General features: G+C 40.1%; 1 protein-coding gene across 8 annotated transcripts; it reads right to left on the bottom strand.

Annotated features, from left to right (window-relative positions):
* Positions 1–421: 421 nt before the first annotated feature.
* Positions 422–23,308, bottom strand: SLC25A30 (solute carrier family 25 member 30). 8 transcript variants are annotated; one of them, XM_023948817.2, is made up of 11 exons: positions 12,259–12,501; positions 11,594–11,683; positions 9,476–9,554; positions 7,766–7,913; positions 7,035–7,129; positions 6,683–6,768; positions 5,389–5,484; positions 4,382–4,506; positions 3,750–3,885; positions 2,810–2,890; positions 422–2,047 (listed from the first exon to the last, which is right to left on the bottom strand). In XM_023948817.2, exons 2-11 carry the CDS (start codon positions 11,612–11,614, stop codon positions 2,006–2,008), a joined length of 909 nt encoding a protein of 302 aa, XP_023804585.1. In that variant the 5' UTR covers positions 11,615–11,683; positions 12,259–12,501; the 3' UTR covers positions 422–2,005. The 8 variants fall into 8 exon arrangements, with proteins under 8 accessions (XP_023804585.1, XP_086737380.1, XP_086737381.1 ...); XM_086881254.1 differs by having other exon boundaries at positions 4,382–4,502; positions 5,385–5,484; positions 12,259–12,462; XM_086881255.1 differs by having other exon boundaries at positions 4,382–4,502; positions 5,385–5,484; positions 12,298–12,389.

Below are 23,308 nucleotides of genomic sequence, written 5' to 3'. Positions count from 1 at the left end.
ACTGGTACAGTGTAGTCACCATCACTCCAAAGTGGCAGACTCCTCATCCCCCTCTGAGCTAGTCCATGACCTTTGTCCTACCACACACAGTCTCAAAAAATACAGTCTGGCTACAAAGGTGATAAACTTACTCTGTTGCTAAGCTGATTGACCTGTTTCAGACCAACCAGTTTCTGTAACAGAGGGGGAAATGGTCCTGCTGTTAAGATATGCCAAATAACACCAAAAACCTGTGGTGACAGCACATGCTGTTCAGCCACAAGTCACAGGAACACAGGCTTTTAACTAAAAGCAACTTTAGTATGCCTTGGCTAAATAACCAATAACATGGAACAGTTCAATGGCAGCAACAGCTTTCCTTTGTTAAGTAGATTGAAGTATTTGAAATTTCAAAACTGAAAGCAGTTCTAAGTCATCACACTTTACATTTTAATGCTTTTAATAGGCTTGGAAATGTAAAACATATACTTCACTTACATAGCATACAAAAATATTTACTTTTTTTTTTATTGAAGCACAGAAACAACTCTAAGGGAAAACACTGTACATCAGCATATCCCTATATATAGAAAATGTCCAACCTTAGGAAAGAAAGTGCCTTGTGCATTTAAAAAAATCTATTTGTGAATTCAAAATTAGTAATTTTAAGTGATTATAGCAATTTTGATATCTCAACAAAACTTCTTTAAGTGGAATGCATGAGTCTATGAAAAGTGTGTAAAATATTAACACAAGGCCACAAAAATCCAAAGCTATGGATCCTGCTTTGCTGCACTCTGCAAATACAGAAGATCCCTCCTATGACTTGCATCTCACATCCTCCTTCTTCCTGGAATTGAACAACAGCACCTAAGAAGCTTGATATAACTGTTGAGTTAATGGCCCTGAAGTTTTGATATACTTTTAAGCCTAAAGATAACATTTATAGAAGCTGTAGGTTGATTTCTACATCAAGTATTTCCTTGCATGTAACAGCAACTTAAGCCTCTTTGGTGTAAGAAAGTGTTCACTAGTTCTGGACTTGGGTGTCTTTTTAAAGAAGGAAAGCAGTCTTTCTATTAGATTCACTTTTGGAGGGGTTGGTTCTTGTCACATAGGCACCCACATGACAGAGCCTGACTGCTCCGTGTCAAACAGACAGTAACCAATAGTTCTTCCCAGGAATGGAAGAGGCATGGGAAGTTTCTCTGCAAGATCAGCAGATGGGCATGAACTTGTTTGAACTTCATTCCTACTTGCAATTTCCATATGAATATGTTGAAGAATCACTTATGCTGAAATCAAGAATTATACATTGGAAGAAAAAAAACCAACTTTCTTCAAGCTATGAAAAACTGTCAACTCTAGCAACCACGCTTGCTAATGAAGCTGGATTATTCCCAGAAAATTATGCAGACATTTCAGGACTTAGAACACAGGAAAGCTTCAAAACCAGAAACAGATTTTATACTGCAGTAGTTATTTTGCCAACCTGAAAGTCAGCAGAGATGTCTTGTGACAATTCCAGTTAACTGGAAGCTTTAAGCTATTACAAATATATATACAAATTGTATACATTTCTGAATGCAGGAAAAGTCCAGCTCCTTGGTTCTGCTTTTCTTCCCTTACAGAAATACATTTTTCCTTTACAGAAATATTTTTCTTTTCCTTCCCTTATGGAAATACAGAGGGAAAAAACCTGTTCTTTGACTCTTATAAAACACTATGCTTTGAGACTCAGATGCACAAAGTTGCATCAGGACACTGAAACAGAGTCGACAGAAGGTATTCCACCATGTTAAGTTCAGTCTGAAAAACAGTGCACACATCCACTGAATCACGTGCACAAACCATGGTTACAGGAGCCAGTTTGCCTTGAAATCACTTCCAGATTCCTCTCAGTCAGTCTTGCAGTGACCTCTTCCTTTGGCCAGCAGTTCAGACAATAAAGAGCAAACACTCAAGACAACTTGCACATTGCTCTGAACTCAGTACATTCACAGAATTCTGTACACAGCACAGCATGTCAGGCATCCAATTTCTTCAGCTGTTCATATGTCAGAAAGAACTGGCACAGCTGATTAAGGAAAACTTTAATGATCATGCAGTGAAAACTGGTCAGCTGCACCTGTGTGCAACTGTGCTCCACTCCTTGTTCTTCCTATGCCATGCTGCAGGTTGGCCACTTTTTTTACACAACACTAGGCAGAACAATGGAACTTGCTTTAAGGCTGGTCATACAAATTACTTTGTATTAGTAATCCCTCCATCCCTCCTCCTCAGGATCTTAAACCCAGGACTGAGGAGGCAGGACAATACAATGCTAAAGCCCTTAAGAGTCTTTACTTATCTTTGATGGGCTAAAGAAGGCTTGTTTACTGTAAAAAACATTTCTACCAACGCAACTTCCCAGGGCTCTGATCAGCTGGCTCTTGAAACCAAAATTGTGAGACTAAGATAAACAAAAAGATTGTATCAGTAACTCTCAACAATTTCCCCAGTTCTGGAAATAGCCCCCATTCCTAATTCACCTGGTCAACTTTGATTAATACTAGGCTCATAACAAAGGGGAATGGACAGGTGTGAAATTGGAAGAACAGAAAATTATTTTGCAAGCTCATATTTCAGTATTGACTCTGTGTAAATCACAAATTCAATCTGACTGGAAGCTGCTGACTCAGAAAAACCCTGTCAACTGCACAATTTTCCATTCATTAAAAAAAGGGAATATCTGTGCTGATATGACACTTCCCACACTGAGAAATTCTGTAAAACACAATACTTGCTGTTATATGGCTAACTTAGTTTTGCACACCTGTGGAAAGGATACAATGATATTCCAAGGACCAAGTCTTAACCAGTTTGGCCAAAACCCTTTATACAGCGCAAAAAAGCCTTCATTCTTCCATGTCTAGGGAAAAACAAAAACAAAACAAAAGACATTAGAATACACTTCTGCAATTCTTTTTTAGTGAGAAATCCAGACAGCATCTCAGCAAACAAAACTGTACCATACAAAGGGGTGGCTTAGTCCTGTAGCCTTCATTTAAATTTATTGTCTGACAGGACAAAGAAATACATTTAATTAGATGTAAACTTGCAGTTCACGTTTGCCAGCCCCTTGAAATTTGCCATTTGTAAACCGGTAGCTAACATTTGGCAGTCCCTTGATATATTTCAGCTTGCTTTATGGACGTCAAAAAACTTTAGTGGACAATGTGACTTGGACTGTTCAGTCAACAGGTAGACAGCAACAGCTTACTATCCATTCTTCTCCATGTAAAAGGCCATCATGGTCTCACCTCATACAAAGTTAGAGACTTAAGAAACCAAATCAAAGTACTCAAAATCAGAGGTTGACCTTGCCTCTGGCTGTACTAGACTTTCCATTATACAGCAAGAAATATGGAAAACCATCTGCTCCTGAAGATCTTATTCAAGGACTGACCTATGAAATTATAATTTCCTGTCAGCCTGATACAGTGTGAAGTTGAACAAGAGAGAGTGCTGCTGAGAGCCTTCCTCTCCTCATCCAAGCACCCAAATGAAGTAGGGTTCTGCAGCAGACACTAACTTTCTTCCTGCCTTTCTGTCAAGACAGTAGATACTTTTCACACTTGAGTGCATTGCTGACAGCATAGTCCTTTTAAACATTATGGCAAAATGCATATCTAAGTTATTACGGAAAACAGAACAATTCTGAGCTCACCAGCAAAAATAATTGCTTGGTGGCAGCAGTTTCTATTTATGATGATACACAAACTACTTACCTGTAACAAGCAATCCAAAGTGCCCTTGTAGGTTGAGTGCCCCCCATGTTGGCTTTTCTGATTCATCATGCGTGTTCTTACAACATCAACTGGGTTGGATGCAAGGGCTCCAGCTAACCCACAAAGAAAACTGGAACTAATAAAAGAAGGATTTAATGAAATCTTATCTACCACACAGATATACAAGAATTTTCCCTTCCCAGGAAACAATAATAATAACTGATGTTTTTAGTTAAAAATTAAATCTCTGAAAAGTTACTTTCATTTACTATAAAAGTGTAATTCTGAAGATTTGATATACAGCCCTTACATACAGTATGCTTGAAAAGATGTTTGTGCCCCTAGGAGTAATATTTGACTATAAATTTCTTCTAACCTCAATTTACACAGTTGAATGATTCAGACCACCCACAAAACAAATTTCCATATTTCAAAAGAAAGCTAAATCCAAATGCTAAATAAAATTAGCTTCCATGCTACCATTTGAGATGCTATTACATTAAAAGTTATACACGCATCAGAAGTATATTTACAACTAGACAGATGATAGATAAATCAAAAGACTCATCTCCCCTGTAGCAGGACCTAACAAATCACGAGCTACATGAGTACAACCAATTATACAAACTTACAGGAAGTGAGTATATACCGTATCTCCCATATATCCAGACATAATTATGTGCTTCTTGGTAAGGTCATACACTGGCAGCTCCACTCCAACAACAATAGCAGCTCTCTGTGCTGTCAATGATACTCCCTGGGAAAAGTAAGGATATAGCTGAAGTTTAAAGTCAACCTTTGTGCACTGTTAGAAAAGCCAAGTTCTTATAATACAAAACAAAACACTACAGGGAGCTACTAAGAACATTGCAAATTCAAATTAGGCTAATTAGTACAAGTCTTAGATGTATGTGCTCCAAAAACACAAATTTTAAATAACAGCTAAATCACTTCTCCATATAGAATGGCAACTTCAGGTCTTTTAAGTAAATTTTCTATCTCTGCTTAACACCTCAATTCTTTCAACAACAGTCTGCTAAAACCTCAAAACCAGTATTCCTTTGCTGCTAGCTGAAAAACTGATGATGAAGGAAGATGAACAGAAAACTGTAGATCAAGAAACTTTGTGAGAAAGAGCACACTAATAGAAAAACATTCCTATTTTCCAGCTGTTTCAAAACAATTTTCCATTTGGCTCTTCAGTTGTTATACTGTCACTGACTATAACTGGCCCAAGATTGTAAGACTGTAAGACCTGTAAGATTGAAAACGAAAATTCCTGAGCTAGAGGGGATGTTCAGTAGCTCCTTTGCTTCCAAATGTTCTTTAGCATATGTTTTAGAACAGACAGAGCATACAGATTGAGAGGTGTCATGCAAAGGGTTGTTGAACTATTCCTAGAGCCAGCCACCCAAATTGAATCCTACATTTGTCTTTCCTAAGTGGCAGCTAATCCTCGCACACAAGACTGGCTGTAACCCTTCACCAAAAAGCACAGACACCAGCAGTGACGCAGTCGTGACAAATGATAGACATTACATCCTCCATATTTGAGCTGAGAACACTGTAGGAATACATGACATTCAGCTAAGCAAAAAAGTGTAGTTGAAGTTTAAGATACATTTAAAAAAAGACTTGCCTTCCATAATCCTTTAGTGCCTTCCTTTTGGTAGATCTCTATGAAGTTTCCCATCATTCCTCCTTGAATCATTCTACCTTGAGCTTGCATTCTGATCTGAGATTCATTTGAAGATACAATTAAAAGATAAATATAACCAATAAAATCGTAAAACTAGATTAAAGTATAAGTTACAATTGCAAGTAGTAAAGTCAGTTTCTCTTTGGGTATAAAACCAAGAGCTGACATGATCACAACAGTAGTGCAATCTTTTGCCTTAACTATATCCAAATGCAGCTGCTAATTTTGAACAAGTATGTGGTAGAATTCTTAGCTGCATTAGGTCACTTCTATTTCTGTATGGGTACATGGCTCCATTTAGATAAGACTGGCAGATGGGTTCTGCAGGATGTCCTTTACAGTGCTCTCACAGAATATTGTGAAATCAAAGGTTAAAAGGATTCATGTTTCAGCCACTGAGAGCCATGGTCTTCAACCATGATTTATAAGAACATCTTTAGGAACCTACCACAGCAACTTCCAAATACAAGTTGTCAACAAGTGACTTGGTAAGTGCACATAATTTTAGGAAGTAGCTAATTGAAGTACAAGCTTCTGTTTGAAATGCCACTACAAAACCACACTAGCACTATGAAGGATTAATTAAGATTTTTAGTAGTTTCAGAAGAACATAGAGAGTTTTCTTGACTTCATTTTCATTAGGAGCAGCTGTGTAAGTCACAAGCTCCAGTTTTATAAGATAAATACCATCAACCCTTGCAAGTAACTGACTGTGACAAAGCTAACAGATTTCTTAAAGAGGTGGTTGTTTTATTAATTCACTTTAAATGACTGATGCTGGAACACCATTTTCTTGGAACACAGGTTTGCAAGGCCTCTCTACAGTGTTAAGGAATCATAGAGTAGCAAACAGCATTCAGTGGAACTCTTGCCTCTTAATTGACCGTCACCTATTTTGAGCTCTAGAAACATCTAAGTGTAACAGTGTTACCAAGAAGTACAGATGAAATATGCAGCATGGCTTCCACACAAACACTACAGCATCAAAGTTATTTCCCACCCCCCCTCAATAATGTGGATCTAACTACCTCCCCAGCCTTCACCTTCCCCATGCATACTTCCAAATGATTATTATGGACCAGAAAGAGGTTCCAAGAATTCAGGATGTTACTGATTTTTGAAAAGTTAAGAGAGGAGAATAAATAGGGTTACAAAACAAATCCTATATTCATCAGGACACTGTTTTTACCTCAGGAGAGAACAAAAACTAAAAAGACAAGCTCTGCATAATTACCTTTAAGACATCTGTAGGGTTGGCAATAGATGACGAGATGACTCCCGAAAGAACGCCACACAGAACATTCATCATGAGGGTTTCATCTATTTCACAAAAAAATATTTCAGCTGCAGATTTACAAAGCTTAAGATGCATTAGGACAGGATATGTTTCCCCTCATTTAACCAGAAAGTGCCAGTTACAGAAGCCATAAAACCTGCTCTGACGAGTTACCCTTGCTAACTTTGTTGTAACTGGTATAAGGAACGTTTTCTCAGTAGACCCGTTCAAATTCTACAGTAAGACACCAAATGGAAACAATCAGCTTCAAGCAAATCAGTCCTCAATTAAACAGAAAATAACTACTCACCTTCTGGATTCTCTACAAACATTCTTTTTAAGCTCTGGTAAGTGCCTATTTTTATAGTTCCATATGAAGCTTGCCGTAGCATTGCAGGTGCAATCCTGTAAAAACAAGCAGCAATAATGTTTATGCTCCAGATCTCAAAATTCATCTGAAAATTTTTCCTAGTGCAGAGTTATCTAGCTGACAAAAGTTTCTACATTTAAATCAACAATTTAAACTCACTATAAACAAAACAAGCTTTGGAGCTTTTTTAGATTTTGGGTTTTGGTTGGTTTTTTTTTAAATAGAGCCTGCAAGAACATGAATGAACTGTGAAGGGTTTATTACTATTAGACCATGCTCTAACTTGTAATCTATAAAACAGCTGGCAGTCATGTCTGAAATGTAGTTCCCCCACCATCCTGCATGAAAGAAGAAAAGCATGCTCATTTATAGACAAAGGTAAATTCAATTTTAATACTGAGAGATGGAACAACCATAGCAGCACTGTAGAGAATAACCTTATGTTTAGCTATTTTGTTTCATGTAGGTTTTGTTGTTTGAGGGTTTTCTGGGGTTTTTTTTAACACATGAAATGCTCTGGCAGTGTGCAGCACTGAAAGTATCGAAGCTGGGTCTTCCAACTTCCAGATTAAGACCAGCCAAATATCTTGTAATCCTAAAACCCGAACATTCACATACAATGGGCTTATTCTTATAACAATAAGACATTGCTGCAACCCAGTTAATCTTACCCAGAGTATAAGGCTTTCAATCCTTCTTCTCTGCATATTCTGACCAGGGCATGCATCATTCCACGGTAGCGGATCTCTTTATATTTGGCATCATTAACTTGACCCTGAACTTGGAGACGTGTTTTCGTCAGATCAATGGGGAAAGTACCTTAAAGGAAAGTCAGTGAGAAAATTAATGAAGTACCTACTAACCAAAGACAACAAAGAACATCATATAAGAAACAGCAACATTTATTATATATCACAATATATAAAAGTACTCCCATGGGAAAGAAGCCTTCCTTACCAAGACTTTCTTTTAAAGAAGCGATTCACATTCTATCACCTTCACCTTCTTCTGAAGCCTGTCAGTGGCCCTGCCTACCTCCTGTGTTTACATTCCGTATTCACTATATTGTCAGGCAACACAGCACTGCCTGGTTGTAAACAGCCACACTGAACAGGACTCTGCAATCCCAATCAAGCACTGCATTTGCACATGTATTCTACCAACACCTGTGAAGAGGACATCACTGGAGGCAAAGAAATGCCACAGGATATGCTCCACAGATTCTGGCCTAGTATCTGAAAAAGCAATAGCAGCAGTACCTACTTCTGTTACTGCCTTCCTGTAGCCTTCTGCTATGTTATGTTCAATTCATATTCTCCATGCTCCCCTTAGGAAAGGATTCAGAAACTGTATCCATCCAGAAAAAGGACCACCTCAATATTCCATACTCACCTAAGCACTAACAGGAGTCAGGATTAACTACCACTCTTCAAATGAGGCTTACCAAACAAGCAAAGCTTTCATGAATTTTGTCTTCCTTAAAAGCTTCTGGCATTATTTGCCATATTCAGTCAAGTCAAATAATGACAGGTTTTGAACTCAAGTTTGCACAGATTTTCTAAGTAGAAATCCTTCCCATCCCTAGAATCATTCAAAGTCAGATTGGACAAGGTTTTGAGCAACCTGATCTAATTGAAAATGTTCTCGCTCAAAGCAGGGGGGGTGGACCAGATGACCTTTCAACCTTACTCTGAAAACAAAATAGTAGTTTGAAGTGTAATTTTACACTGCATCTACTTTTCTAGACAGACCTTGCATGCAAGCCCACCACATGCCAAATCATGTCCTGCTACAATGAAAATCCAGATTTCCTTTATTTTCACGTACATGCATTTCAGATACAACTTCACAAAGATGTCGATATTTTAGGTTTCCCTTTAGAGCAGGCCTAAAACATCAGATGCACTGTCTCACTACAGCAATTAGTCTGTGTTGCTCACTATTGAATTTAAGTGTTCAAATCTAAGCAGCCACTTACATTCAAGAAAAGATTATTTAGACTTTAAAATGCAACATAGATACTCAGCAAAGCTGAAAGAAAAGTTTACAAGTTAAGGGTGCAACTTTTCTACTGCAGCAAAGCAGAGGCTGTATCTACTTATGACTACTGTATAGGAACATATCAAACAAACACCAAATAATAAAGTACCAAGATAAAATATGTATAAAAATAAATTCACCAGGGATGAGAGTTTACAGATACAATTGTTCTGACATTGCAACAAAGATCAGAGCAACTCTTCAGTCATCATTAAGCAAAAAGCTTTATGCTGCAGACCACCATATACTGCTGTGTCACTGGCAGCATGGAACCAAACTTGCTTTACGTAGAGACTATCCAAGTAAAGGAAATCATGTCAAGAGCTAAAGCAAAAGCTTACCACATTCTGCAGTGATTGATGCTAAACCTCCATAGATAAAGGGCTTCCAGTTCAGTGCCGGCATTATTGGTTCCTCTTTCTGTGAAAGAGGAAGATTTAACACTACTGTAAGTACATGCCATAAATATACATGCCAACACTTAGTAAAAACTTTATGCCTGGTCCATTTAAAATGGGCCTTTCAAACATGAGTAAAGATTAAAAAAAAAACATAAGAGAAAAAAAAAAACATTTAATACCTTTGACAATCAGAAGAAAGACAGGAATATCTTAGAAAGGCAACTGGGTTCAAGTCAGTACCCTTTATGTATTTGGGACACCACTCCCTTCACCATGAAAGGTTAAAGCAGTTTGTCTCCCATGCACAATATCAAGAAGCACTGCAGTGAACAGTCTCCAAGGATTTTTTCCCTAAGCCGAACTAGTTTGACTACATCCTGCAGTCATTACAGAACTTCCTTTTTTCCAGTTACCAACATTATTTAGCATGAGCTAAGCTGGTACACTTGGACAGAAAATAGAGGTGCATGCACCATTTTGCTTCCATTCAGACCTATTTCTGCTACCAGTGTTCCTAATATTCATTCTTGTGAACGTTACATGAATATTGTGTCAATTAAGTGAATTTGACAAAGTGACTGCAATTCATGATTAACTATAGCATATGCTTTGCAAGATATTAATGTAATCCAATTGTATTAGAAAAGAGATAAGAACGTTAAAACCAAACTATTCCAGCCAATACAAGACTGCCCTTCCCAAGAGCAAGCACGTGTCTCAACATCTTATTTTCCCTTTCCTCACAATATAAATAGTTATTCTTCCCCATTTTCTATAATATCCCCCTAAACATTGCATCCTACAGTTATTTTTGCCAATTAATTTTATGGGAAAATTGTATTTGAAAATACTTCCTTTGGCACTCAAACTCCCTATTATTATCCCCTCTTTAATCACCCATAGTGCCCAACTGGAAAATATCACAATTACACCAGTTACTTAGACCTGTGTTTTGTACAGCTGAACCTGAACCTTCTTTAGTCACTTCCTCTAGAAATACCAATAACCCAGCAACTAAATGAATTTTCAGAGTTGCAGACACTCAGCAGGCCTGAACAGTTTCTGCAGCTCTAATTTTCCTTAAATCATCTTTACTTCATGATGGGTACCTGGGCCTTCTGACACAGGAGGAAAAGAAAGAAGCTAAAATCACACAATTTCACATACTGAACAGCTACACGCACAGAAATCCATCTCACTCTTTAGACTGCTGCAAAGTACACCACTGATGAAGGAAAAAAATGAAACAAACAAACGAAAGCAAACAACCAAAAACACCACAAAACAAAAACTAAGGAAAAGGCATCTAAGGTCACCCCACTAACACTGCCAAAAAGAGGGCACTGCAGAGGTCTAGACACACAGGCTTAGACCATGCCAGCTTTTCAATACGAAGGAGGCAGAGCCACACGGGTATGACATTGTATCAGAGGGAGGCCAATTCCAGCCAAGTTCCTCATAATCCTGTTCTACCATGATTAATGGCAGATCATTCAATTAACAGAGACAAAACTAAGCTCAGTTTGCCCACTATCCACTACCCACCTGATTTTAAGTCCTGAGAAACTTATCAAAACTGATAGTTAAGCCACCCCAACATACTAAAACAAGTTTTCATCTATCACAAAAACCATAACACTAATAAAACTAAGATAGATCCTTTTTCTGTTTGCTTCATTTCACTCTGCCTAGGCAATGAAGGCTACTCACTTTTTCTATGTAATTCTGAGCACAGTCAAATAAGCTTTCAACTTGCACGCAGACTTACAAATATTAGTTGAAGCTTCAATATAGAAATAGGATACCCTAATGCATAAATTTTATAGCACACTCTTCCTTTGACAGATCCAAAGGTGAAGGTCAAGGTGGGTACATCTGAAAGGCTTTCAGGTCTCATTTCCTGCCAGTATGCTAAACTAACCACATGAACCATTCAACTTCTAACCTCCAGCCCCCTTCTTCTAGATTTCCATACTTTAGAAAGAAGTATGAAGAAGAAAAAAATAGAGCAAAGAGGAAGATTTTTTTATCAGAAAATAAAAAATAAAAAAGACACACCAGCCAGTAATTTCGCCCCATGACCTCAGGTGTCTTATTTCCCGCTTATATTCCAAATTCCTGGTTTGCTTCTTAGTCAGAACTTCTTCCCTATATCAATAAAAATAGTAAGTGTCTACTCAGAAGAATTCTGTATCAGCTGTGTGAGTGACAAACTAGTTAAAAAGAGAATCAAGCCATCATTATAGAAAACATTAAGGTCCCTACTTTTACTAGAAAGATACTGTCTTTACAAAAATATACATTGCCGTACCCTGAGTACCAACGATGTCAGAGGGGATACTCAACACTAAAGGACTTTGGGTTGAATTAATACAGAGATTCAGCCACGCACTTTCTGCAGAGGTCAGAAGAGAATCTTCTTTCTTTTAACCACAGCGTAACTGGACTAAACCCAAAAGTCCGAGTTCCATAAAAGGACAAATCACTAAAATAGCTCGGTATTTCCTCGGCGGGGAACAGGCTTGAGAAGCCACACACCGAATTATATACTGGTTGAAAACACCGCTAGCCTACTAAGCACGTACTATACTCGAGCTTTTAGTAGTTTTAACTATTTTAAACGGACTCGGGTCTAGGGAGACAACGATTGTATAAACTTCACAGGAAAAATGGTCTCCCACCCTCCAAGACCTGAGGGCAGCAGCAGCAGCCTCCGCACTCACCGCCGAGCCGTGCCCGACCGCCCGTCCCGCCGTACTGACCGGACCGCTCCCAAATCCAATCCCGGCGCCGCTCCCAAATCCAATCCCGGCGCCGCTCCCAAATCCCAGCGCCGCTCCCAAATCCAATCCCGGCGCCGCTCCCAAATCCCGGCGCCGCTCCCAAATCCAATCCCGGCGCCGCTCCCCGCTCCCCGCGGCCGCGGCGGCTTTTGGGGAAGGCGGGGCTCCGCCCCGGGGCGGGCTGGCCCGAGGGGCCGAGCCTGGAGCGGGGTGTGCAAGGGGTGGCTGCAAAGCCGCAGTTGTATCGAAGGGCCCGCCGAGCCGGCTGTAATTACACGGGGAAAAGATTAACCACGCTGACCTTACAGTCAAAGGTCTCCCCTCGCCGCTGGCCTTGGGAGGCTGCTGGGCTGGCGGGGCAGGCTGGCATTTTCCATCAGCATTTCTGGAGCGGCTGTGTCGGCTGTTTCAGCGCTCCCCGGTTAACGAGAGCAGCTCGCTCGCCCCGCAGGGTTTCTCCTCATCATTCATTACCTGTAAGGACATTGATTTTTGCCCCTCGCTTTACGATCATAGGGGCGCCTGTGCCGCCAGTGACAACTCAGCAGTCCCCGGCTGAGCTTTCCTGAGGCGGCTCAGAAACCTTTATCTACCCGAATCAGCAGGGTGGGCTTAAATAGCTACTTTGTTCTTTAAAATACCCTCTTGAATCTTTTTGGCAGAAGGGTTACACAGATGGCTCAGTAGTAGTAGTAGTACATAGTTCACTATATTTCATGGCATTACTAGGGCAGAAATGATGGATTCAGTACATAAGCTTTACGTTGTTTTGTTATACATATCCAGCGCCTGTCCAGGAAAGGGGCTCTCCAAAAGGGCAGGTCTCAGCCGCTGTGCAGGTGGCAGTGACCAGTCCGTGAAGACTGGATGACAACCAGTACCAGTCTGCTCCAAAGCCCAGGACTCCCTGTGAAATAGTTGGAATCAGCTCTTTTGCTGCCCCTAAAGGCAGAGTGTTCTGGCAATTCGGTGCTTTCTGTTTCTGACTGAAGAGCTGCCAGGAGTGCTTGTAAAGACCTGCCCCTACGGAGCCCTGCTGCCGCTCAGTCCGCTGCCCTGCAGGCGGATGCCCGGAAAACGCAAAGCATCCTGCGAGATTGCTCCCCGCGCCAATCTCGGGGCGAGGCTGGAGGCTGAGAATCTTTATTTAAATTTACTGGCTGGTGGAGAAAGGGGATGACACCTGCTCAGCCCTGATTAAGAACTTGGAGGTGGCTTTGCATGCAATCCTCGATAAAGGAATCCAGAATTTGGGTTCTGGTATGCTGTAAGTGCTTCATACAATGAAAATAGTTCTCTAAAGCAATCCAAGTCTATTACAGACTTCACACAATTTTTACATTTCAGTTGTTAAAGGATGAATAGCCTACAGAGTTCATGCTCTAACCACAGTGTTGCAAAGTTGTCTTTGCAGGTGCACTTCACAGAATGTTGCTACAAACTCCAGCCTCAGAACTGGTATTCAAGCTATAATCCCCTCCTGAAACTCATAGCAACTGGCTAGTACTTCACAGGCCTTATACCTACAGCAAGTAGTAGTACAATCTTACTTGAGATAAACTTTGAATGGCTCCTTTCTTTCTTTTTGCACAGAGACACTGCTTCTAGCATTGAGTCATTTTTCACTTCAGTGCTGCTGCTTTGGTTTTCTGACTTCTAGAATTTCGGCCTCCTTTTAAGGAGGACTTGCTCTACTCTGATCTTGAGTTGGGTAGCTCCTTCTGCAGGCAGATGGGTTTCATTACCTCTTATGAAAATCAGTTCCTGTTCACATGTCATATCTTGCACCCAATCACATTTCTTAAGTACCTAGTTGCTTGTTCTGTGTATTTCTGAATATAGAAGAATTCAGGTTAACTTTTGTTACCACTAGTGGCTTTTGTATGGGTCCTCTGACAAATGTCTTTTGTTGTAGTCTCAACCCAATTCATACTACATATGAGGTATGTAATGCTTTTGTCCACAGACAGTGGACTACTTTTGGCAAGCTGCCTTGAGCCTGGCATCTGCGTCATACCAGCACTGACTTAGGTGCTCAGCATCTTTCCACATGTGCTACTGATTACACACTCTTACAACAGCTTTATCCAAGTGCCAGTTCTTTCCCAATGGGCTGTGTAGGGCTACAGTTTAATTAATTAATTCCCAGACCCCTAAAATTACTGCTCCTAAATTTCATCATACTTTTTTGTTTCTTTTTTTTTTTAAGCAAAGAAGACAGCCCTCAAACCATTTTACCAGGGAACTCTGGTTTTTGTGCATTCATTCCTGTTTTGCTGTTTCCCCTGCTGCTTAAAATGGAAAATCATTTCATTTCTGGTCTCTGCAGTGGTGAAGACAGTTTTGCCAATTCTCCTACTGCTTAAATGAATGGTTAGTGGAGAGACACAGATTGCTAAAGGTATTGTTCACACTGTCTTGTTGTTTTGTTGGTAGCTGTAACCACTGGAGAGCTACCTTTTTCCCTTGGAAACTTCTGCAGTTATTTGTTACATAATTGATCTGCATTTTTCGTATTCCATTGGCTGCGTGCTGAAAGCAAGTCCAGGACACGGGAGTCAAGAGCTCCCTGCCCTGGCACAGCCTCCTCACCTTCAGTTGTTTGCACTTTCTCTCTGAAGAGCATTTCATCTGACCATCAATTATACAGCAGATGACTTTGTTGGAAAAAATAGACAGTCAGTGTGCTATTGGCATGTGTAAAAATGTAGGACATTATAACAGTACTTCCACTGTGCTTGCCAGGGGCAAAGCCTCAGCCTGGAGCACCACATCCAGCTATGTGGGGTGCATTTCAGGAGGGCTGTAGAGAAGAGCTAGGAAAATAAAGGCTAGGAATACAAAACATAGTCTGTAAGAAGAAATTGAAAGAAATAGTCTTAAAAAAAAGATTAGGATATCATAATCTTCAAGTCTGAAAGAGGAACTTAATTACTTAATTACTAATTTCCATAAAGAGGAACTTAATTATCTGTTGTCCACCACTTACATTAGACATAGAACAGACTTTCTAATGGTGTGGACAGTGCTAGATGAGACTGACTGTGGAGTTTGCAGTTTCCATCTTCATCATCACAAACTTTTAAAAACTGTTAAACAGCTGTTTTTGAGACATAATTACAATCTGGATTACCCAGTCCAAGCATTGGGATGGACTCTCAAGGGTCTTTCCAGCCCTTTTTTTCTGTAATTATTCAATGGCATTTCTTCCTCCAGCTGCTAGCATATGTCAGGTACAATGACAAGACAACCGAAGTTTCTAACTTAGTAACGGAATCTCCTGAGCAGAAGTCGAGGAGAAAGGAAAGTGAAATCAGAAGTAACAGTAAATGTTATTTTGTCATCTCTTTTTTAATAAATATTTTTTTATAATCTGACTGGGGCTCTGGCATTGACAGGAGCCAAAGGTCTTTACTGTGTCATTGTTTTGTGCATATAAAAGGGTCACATTATTTGTTTTTAATGGGTGAAGGGCGAAGGAACAGAGGGCAGTTCCAGGCTTTGAGTGGACGAGAGTCACACAGCGTACGGGTCCCAGCAAGGCAGTTCTAGTAAATGTAAACTTGTAAACCAAGCAAATTTTTCTGAAAGTGTTGCAATCTTGCAGCAGGTCCTGGGAAATTGATTTGCCTTCTTTTCTGAGACTCCATACAGAGATAATAACTCCTATGTACGTCATAGTGTTGGGCTTGATGTTATTTGAATGAGCAAATGAAAAGCTACTGAAGTTGCTCACGTAGGAAGGCACTACGGGAGGCTTTTCACTACTACGAAATACTTTCCAACCTCAACAGGTGATCCTCCAGATCCTTGCTAAATAAAGATCAGTCACAGTTGCTTCACAGAGGCTTTTGTCCAATATTGCACTGCACTAAAGCAGTGGCAACTGGAAGGAACAATGCCAATTTAAATGCTCGTAGATGGAACACAAGGAAAGGCAAACATTTTTCTATGTCCTACTATAAACCAGACAAAATATGGTGTAAGATACAGCCTGACCTTTCCCCCAAGGGAGATGATTCAACTTTGAATGAATGACAGAGAGGTTGAAGTGACACCAAGTAACATCTCGCATATGGTACATTTTCTGTCACTTTCAGTACACCCCTTGCTGGCAGTACTCAATATCCAGGGATAGTAGGGAGCATCTGTTGGGGGAAACAAATATTTGTGGGAGCGTCTGCTGGGGGAAATACATATTTGCACTGGGCTATCCTGTAGAAGCAGAGTTTCAGTTGAAGTACTTCTACTGTAAAAGAAACATGACTCAAACAAGACAACAGTCAGGGAAATGTGCTGGCAGGTGACCCCAAGCCATGTCCTTCACAGGATTAAGGTTGATCAGAACAATGAACTACCTATGTAGGAAAATTTCAAGCTTTCAGTGCTATTACTTCTTAAAGGAGCCTCACTATTCTCTTTCCCAGTTCTCAAGTTTTGATGGCTTACCTCTAGTGTTTAGAGAATTTCATTAAATCATTATTCAAATAGTACAGCTTTTCTTCTGGTAACCCCAGTCTGGCTTTGGGTAACCTAGCTTTCACTAGCTTATTCAGCATCTGAATACCATTACCTTCCTTTTAAATTGAAAAATGCACTGTATAAAATTTTGTCAAATAAAGCATTGAAGTAACTTTTTTTTTAATAAAAAGGTCTGAAAAGGCAGGATGCTTTCTGAAGAAGTAATCTCCTGTTTCACAGGCCTGCTGATCCACAGGATAATAACATCAGAACTAACAGAGTGTTTGGTTGAGATGAGCTGATTGCTGTTAACCTTGATCAAGACAGGTTATTCTGCACAGCAGGGAAAAACAGCTGTAGGATTTTGTCATTGTAGTAGTTTTCTGTCACAAAAACCACATCCTGAACAAGTCCCTCAGGATCTTTAATGTGCAGTGGGATTCCTTGCTGATACTGCAAAGCAGCAGTCATGGATAGGAACTCTCATCTCTACTGCTCCTAATAACAAAGCTTGGCAGAGTGGGAAAACAACTGTCTTGTTTCCTTCAGCTTCAGAGGCTGGAGAAGCACAGACTACAGTGATAGACATCCTGGGTTTACATGAAATATGGATGCTGACATGCTCATGTCCCACCATGTCCCACAGTTATCCTTCCCTACGCTTGGTTCAGTGGATGTCAACTTTTGGTTGTGTTCATGCCTTAGGAGGCAGCACCAGGGAGCAGAGTGATGTGCCTCACAGCTGTAAAAAGAGTCCTTGCGCTGCAACAAGGCAGCACTGATGTAGCAGCTCACTGCCAAAAAGGCAGATGCTTCCTTACCTTTCCATATTCCCCTCCTATTCCCAGACACAGTTCTGGCTTTTTGCTCAGGCTGGTGATTGACCTCATCTGACCCGCGTGGGTTCAACTCACTAATTACAGAATGCACCCACCAAACCCCAGGCTTCTGCCAGCTGAGGGAGCTGAACTGGCTTCACGCTGGCAACAGCACCAGCATAACAGAAGAAACAGCAGTAGCAGTGCATGGCTTGAAGTAGGTTCATCCTGTTGGAAGCATTGCAATATCAGACTGTCTCAACATCTCACAGGATTTAGCCATAAGTACCTGGCAGAGTAAAAACCTCTTGAGGGGTGGCAATATGCACCCTGCCCTTTAACACCCTATCCTAATACCTCTGGCCTTCTGTCTGGCTTGCAGTAAGAACAGGAGGTGGCATTAATGCCTGGACTTTACACAGTGTGCTGACAATTTTTCCTGACCTTCAAGACCAGAGAACAGAGGCAAGGCAGAGCCACCTTGCAGCCTGCACACTGCCAGCTGGATTATGTGTAAAACCTCACTGAGGAACTTTGGATGGCCTCCTACAACACTAACAATGCAGTTAGTTAACCAACTACAACCTAAAAATGCAGAGTCTAATTCATGCCAAAGAAGGGTTGGCCCTGCTTCAGCTCTAAGGCCATGGGGAATCCAGTCCTGCCTAATCAAAGAACCAGTCTACAAACTTCCTTGCTTTTCATTTCAAATACAAAGCCAGCAAGAAGACAGGGAGAAGAGAGACAAAAATGCAATTAAGAATAACAAAGATGAACAAGAGAAGATAGTGTAAATGAACATTGAGACAAGAGATATGAGGAGAACAGGCCTGTATAAATTGCGCAGAAGGTTTTACTAGGGTGCTAGACTGTCTGAAATGACAAGAGAGGTTTTTGTAAGTGAAAAGAATATGTGATGCTTTGAAAACAGATGGTTTGCCAGTTCAGTGATAGTTACCGTGAGGACTAAGACATCTAGGTAGCTTGCTCCAGAGGAAAGCACTACAGGTGAAAGCTACTTCAGACACTTGCAGGATTCTGAGAGAATAAATGTTCTAAGGAAGGTGTCTAGGGATTGAGTGATTGTCTCCAGCTCCTGGAGGAAGTGTTACGGGATCCTGTAAGGTCACAGCACTATGCAGTCACACCTCAGGGTACCCAGCGTGACCATCCTTCCAGGCTGCTTAGAGTGCAGGACTTAGCAACAGATTATGTACTCCCCCCTTGAAGAAGTTAAACTTTGTGGATTTGTAATATCTGTAAATTTAATAGGAAACTAGCCCAACTCTTGTAGTTCTTACATATCCCAGATGTTATGTGATTCCAAAAGATCCACTGTTATTATTATTTTTATATCTTATATATTTTTATATCTTAAATGACACTCCCTACCTGAAAGTCTTCTATAATGGAGGTAATTTTGTGCGTATGACAATGAGGTAACTATAGAAGCTACACAACTGTTTTCTCCAAATTTATCTCAGCAATATGCAAATGTCAGCAGTTTTGTCTTATGTTGATTTTCATTGCAGACTCCATTGCAACATTGAATTTTGGAGATGATAAACAGGCTGTTCTCTATTTCTAAAACCTTGAAGTACAAAAGTGGTTCCAGAAATAGAGGAATCCCAGAAAATGGCTTTTGATCAGTAATTATACGGCATCTGAAAGTAATAGGAGAGGTGAAAGTGTGAGCAATGAAATGTACAGTATAGATGATCTTACTCACTCCATACAATCCAGTACATGATAGAGGCATTTAAATGGTGTGGTTAAAGACTAGGTGGGGAAAATAACAGTGGTGTGCAAACTCCTGCAGCTTCATCTGGTTTATCTGAACAGAGCTCATTCAATTAGCTCAGCAAGTCTCTAATCAGCAAAAGAGATCTTAGTTTAACCATTGCCCACGTCACCAGTGCAGAAGGAATTAGGTCCCAAACCAAGCTCATCTGAGCAAGTTAGCACATAGTTATGTGTCTGTCTTTTCCATGTAAAAGTTAACACACCTGACTTCACGGGTTTCAAGTATCAGATTAGTTGTGTCCCAAAAGCCCTCTAAACAGCCAAACACAGGCTTCTGGATACCAGCCCAGAAACAGTTCCAAGAATTTTCTTAAATTTTGCACTGTGCTGTAATCCCCTAACAATTGTGACAGGAGACAGAGCAGCAGTAGCGTGAGACTTTCAAAACTTCCTTTATGTGTTGCAGGAGGACAGTATTAGGAATGAATTCTTGGTGTGCTGTCAGAAGTGCAGCACTCCTTGCAGCAGGAAAATCAGAATTGGGACTCTTACAATCAAAGCTGTTTTGCCTGTGCCACAGATGTTTTGTTTTGCTGTTTTGCATAAGAAACAATGAGCAACATTTTTGCATTTGAATTAATTAACATTCTTGGTCAAAATCATTTTACCCAGAAAGCTCAACTAAATAGCATTTTGGTTTTTTCCTATTAAATCTTCTAAATCCACTGCAAAATACATCAGTTCTCTGGAAAACAATTGTTCAGGCAGGCCACAGCATTATTGCTCCCATCCACTCTCTCAACAGCTCCAACAACCCTAGAGTGCATTTGCAAGGTTTGGATGCATTTGCCGTTTGCTGACAAGTGGCAATGGCATCAGGCCCTGGAGTTTCTGACATTCAGTTCTTTCTCCTTTTTTTTCCCTGTTTTGTTTACTTCAAGCGCACTGAAACGAATGGCCATATAAATGTTAATGAATTACAGGCTCATTAATCGGACCTGGGTTTGCCTCCAAGTTTTAGCGGATCTCTCTCAGCCTTGTGAGCAATGTACTATGAAAATTCTTGAAAAGCCGGTTTAGTTTCAGTGGGTGGTGGTGGGAGGCTGATTATTATTTTGTAATGTTCACAGACCATAACTTTTATTGTAGTAAAAATGGGGGAAGAAGCCTTGAATGAAAATCAGGAGCAAAATATTCTTGCAAGGAGATTGTCTGCTCATCCTGAATCAATGGTCTGATCTTCCTATATTAGGTCAGACACAGTCATGTCAAAATACTCCATGTGCACCAGCACTTAAAAGATGTGGCTGAATTTATGAAACAGATGATCCTGCCTAGAGTACATTATACCTAGAGACACCCTGTGATACTGGCAGTTAGTATTGCACTGTAAATACAGAGATGTGTGTTCCAACAGTGCTCTGAGCTCACAGAGGCTCTGCTCTGCTGATTTGAGTTGACTGTGGCCATTGGGGTGAGGAGTCAATGGTACAAGGCACAGTTGTAGTCAGTCACTCTGCAATTTTGATGACTGAGATTGGCTGGTTTTATTTATACTTAAAGGTTGGTCCAGCTTGGCTCCAGTATGTCTCATTTTTAAAACCTTCTGGACCACAGACTGAAATGCTTTCCATTTCCATTTCCATTTCCATTTCCATTTCCATTTCCATTTCCATTTCCATTTCCATTTCCATTTCCATTTTCATTTCCATTTCCATTTCCAATTCCATTTCCATTTCCAATTCCATTTCCATTTCCATTTGCATCACAGAACACACACACAAATAGAGATACTCTCCACCCACTCCCAACCTTACTTCATGTTTGAAGAAGTGCATGCAAACATGAACCTTAAAAAGTACAGACAAAAGGGCATTCAGGAGCTCTGTGGGTCAGGTAAAAAGATTATATTACATCTCTTCTGTCAGAACTGCACCTTAGTTCTCACTGCCTCTGTTTTTAAGCCCAGAATTGAACATCTGAACTTTCCCTCAAACAGCACATGACAGAGCCAGTTTGTGCCAGGTTCCAAAATCAGCTCCCAGAGACCTTTCCAGAGACCATGGGCAGGAGCCAGAGCAGGCAGCGTGACCTTACTGTGGGGTCACTCTGTGACCATGTATTAAAAAATAATTATCTTCTTTTTTTTGCCTTTCACTTCTGCAATTCCATGAACGTTTCACTTCCTCTTACTATACACTATTAATATAAGAATTGGTGTTTGAACTAAGTTAAAACAAAGCCATGGTGTCACTTGCCAGAGCATGGAAAAGAAAACATTGCATTGAAAATCACAGCTCTCATCTTGCAAACTATGTGATTAAAAAATATACCAAGTACAGCCAGCTCAATATTACTACTGTATCACACACTAGGCAAAACCAGAACTCATGTATTCAACAGTCTTTAGCTCTCAGATGTCTACTGGACATTTGTGTTAAAAGAATAAAGTACTTTCTCCATGAGTTCAATATGCAAGTCCAGGTGTGCAGTATATACTGTCTGTAGCTTTCATATTTTTCATATAAAAATTGTTTTTATATAAGCTAACAGTAGTTACCATGGTGTGCATTTTTATATAATTTTTAATCTTTGGGGTAGATATATAGATGATAATATATTGTTTAAATGTTGTGGAGATAATACAAGTCTGTCCTTCTCCTCTTTGTGCCTTTCTGGTAAATTCATAGCTATTCTTTGTTGCAGTTTTTAAACTAGTGGGCCCTTGACATTAATGATATAGAAAACCTATTAAAGGACTTCAGAACTCTGAATGACTGAAATTGCATGGACTGTGAAAAAAGGCTGTAACAGTGCCTGATGTTCACATCTCTGCAACTGGACTTGAACAAGAGGGTGCAATTCTTACATGCTTTGTAATACTCAGTCTCCTTCCTCAAGGCCTTAAAGGGATCTCATCCCATAGACTGCACTTGTGAGCTGTTAGCAATGACTCTTCAGGGTATTTCTTTGTGGTCTGTTACTACCCACATGTACACATCATGAATAAAGGGACTGAAACCAAAATGTGGAAATCCAAATTGCATGCCAAGAACAAGACCTAAGTATCACAGGAAGCTCCTGCCTCTGCTGGGAAGCAGAAAAGTACTTTGATTCTGAAAAACATACTTTCAGGCTTAAGACTGAACATCCTAGAAATTGGCATGGCTACAACAGGGCTGGAACAGGAGTTCCCCACTGTCAGTCCAAAACTCAGCCCTTTTTCATGCTTCTCTTTAAAGATTAACATTTTGTAACTTGGGCCAAATGCCACACTGTGAAAACAAACATTGTACCTCTCTGTAGGCCAAACTTCAGCATTAGCACCACTGAAGTATTATTATCAGGTTCTCACTAGCTATCCTGAATATCTATGGTCTCCACAGTTTTGTTTCCCTACCTATGGAAATAAGCAATAATTTGTTACAACTGCATTACACCAGAAGAGAAGCTATGAATGAAGAAACACATTTGGCCAATATAACTACCAGCCATCATGGGTGTGTTCAAGAATGGAGAATATAATCAGAAATCAAGGAAATTATGAAAAAGAATTTTCCTGGTCCTTAATTTTCAATGGGCTACAAAAATCAGAAGACTTTGCCTTTATATTTGTACTTCTCATGTGAAATGCTAAAAAAAACCCACACACAAAAAAACCCCACAAACAACAACAACAACAAAAAAACAAACAAACAAACAAAAAACACCAAAAAAACCCACCTTGCAAATAAAAATCATTCCCTGAGTCTCTGTCTGCCTAGGTCAGACTCCAGGTAGTAAAGACACCCACAAGTGATCCTCTGGAAAAGCTGACTCTCAGGGAAGCAGCTTGCTCATAATAAACAGGACTGCACACAGAAACTGAAATGGTGCCTTTTGTGTTCAGCAGCAGGAGATCTGTTCAATAAACTAATGGAGAAATTGCTATTTTTCTGTCTGTGTTTTTTTGTGTCAAGCACGTGACT

This window comes from Cyanistes caeruleus, chromosome 3, assembly GCF_971803275.1.
Source record: "Cyanistes caeruleus chromosome 3, bCyaCae1.hap1.1, whole genome shotgun sequence".
In the NCBI taxonomy this organism is placed as follows: domain Eukaryota; kingdom Metazoa; phylum Chordata; class Aves; order Passeriformes; family Paridae; genus Cyanistes; species Cyanistes caeruleus.
The sequence above is the reverse complement of the archived record's forward strand: the minus strand, read 5'-3'. Positions and strand labels throughout refer to the sequence as shown.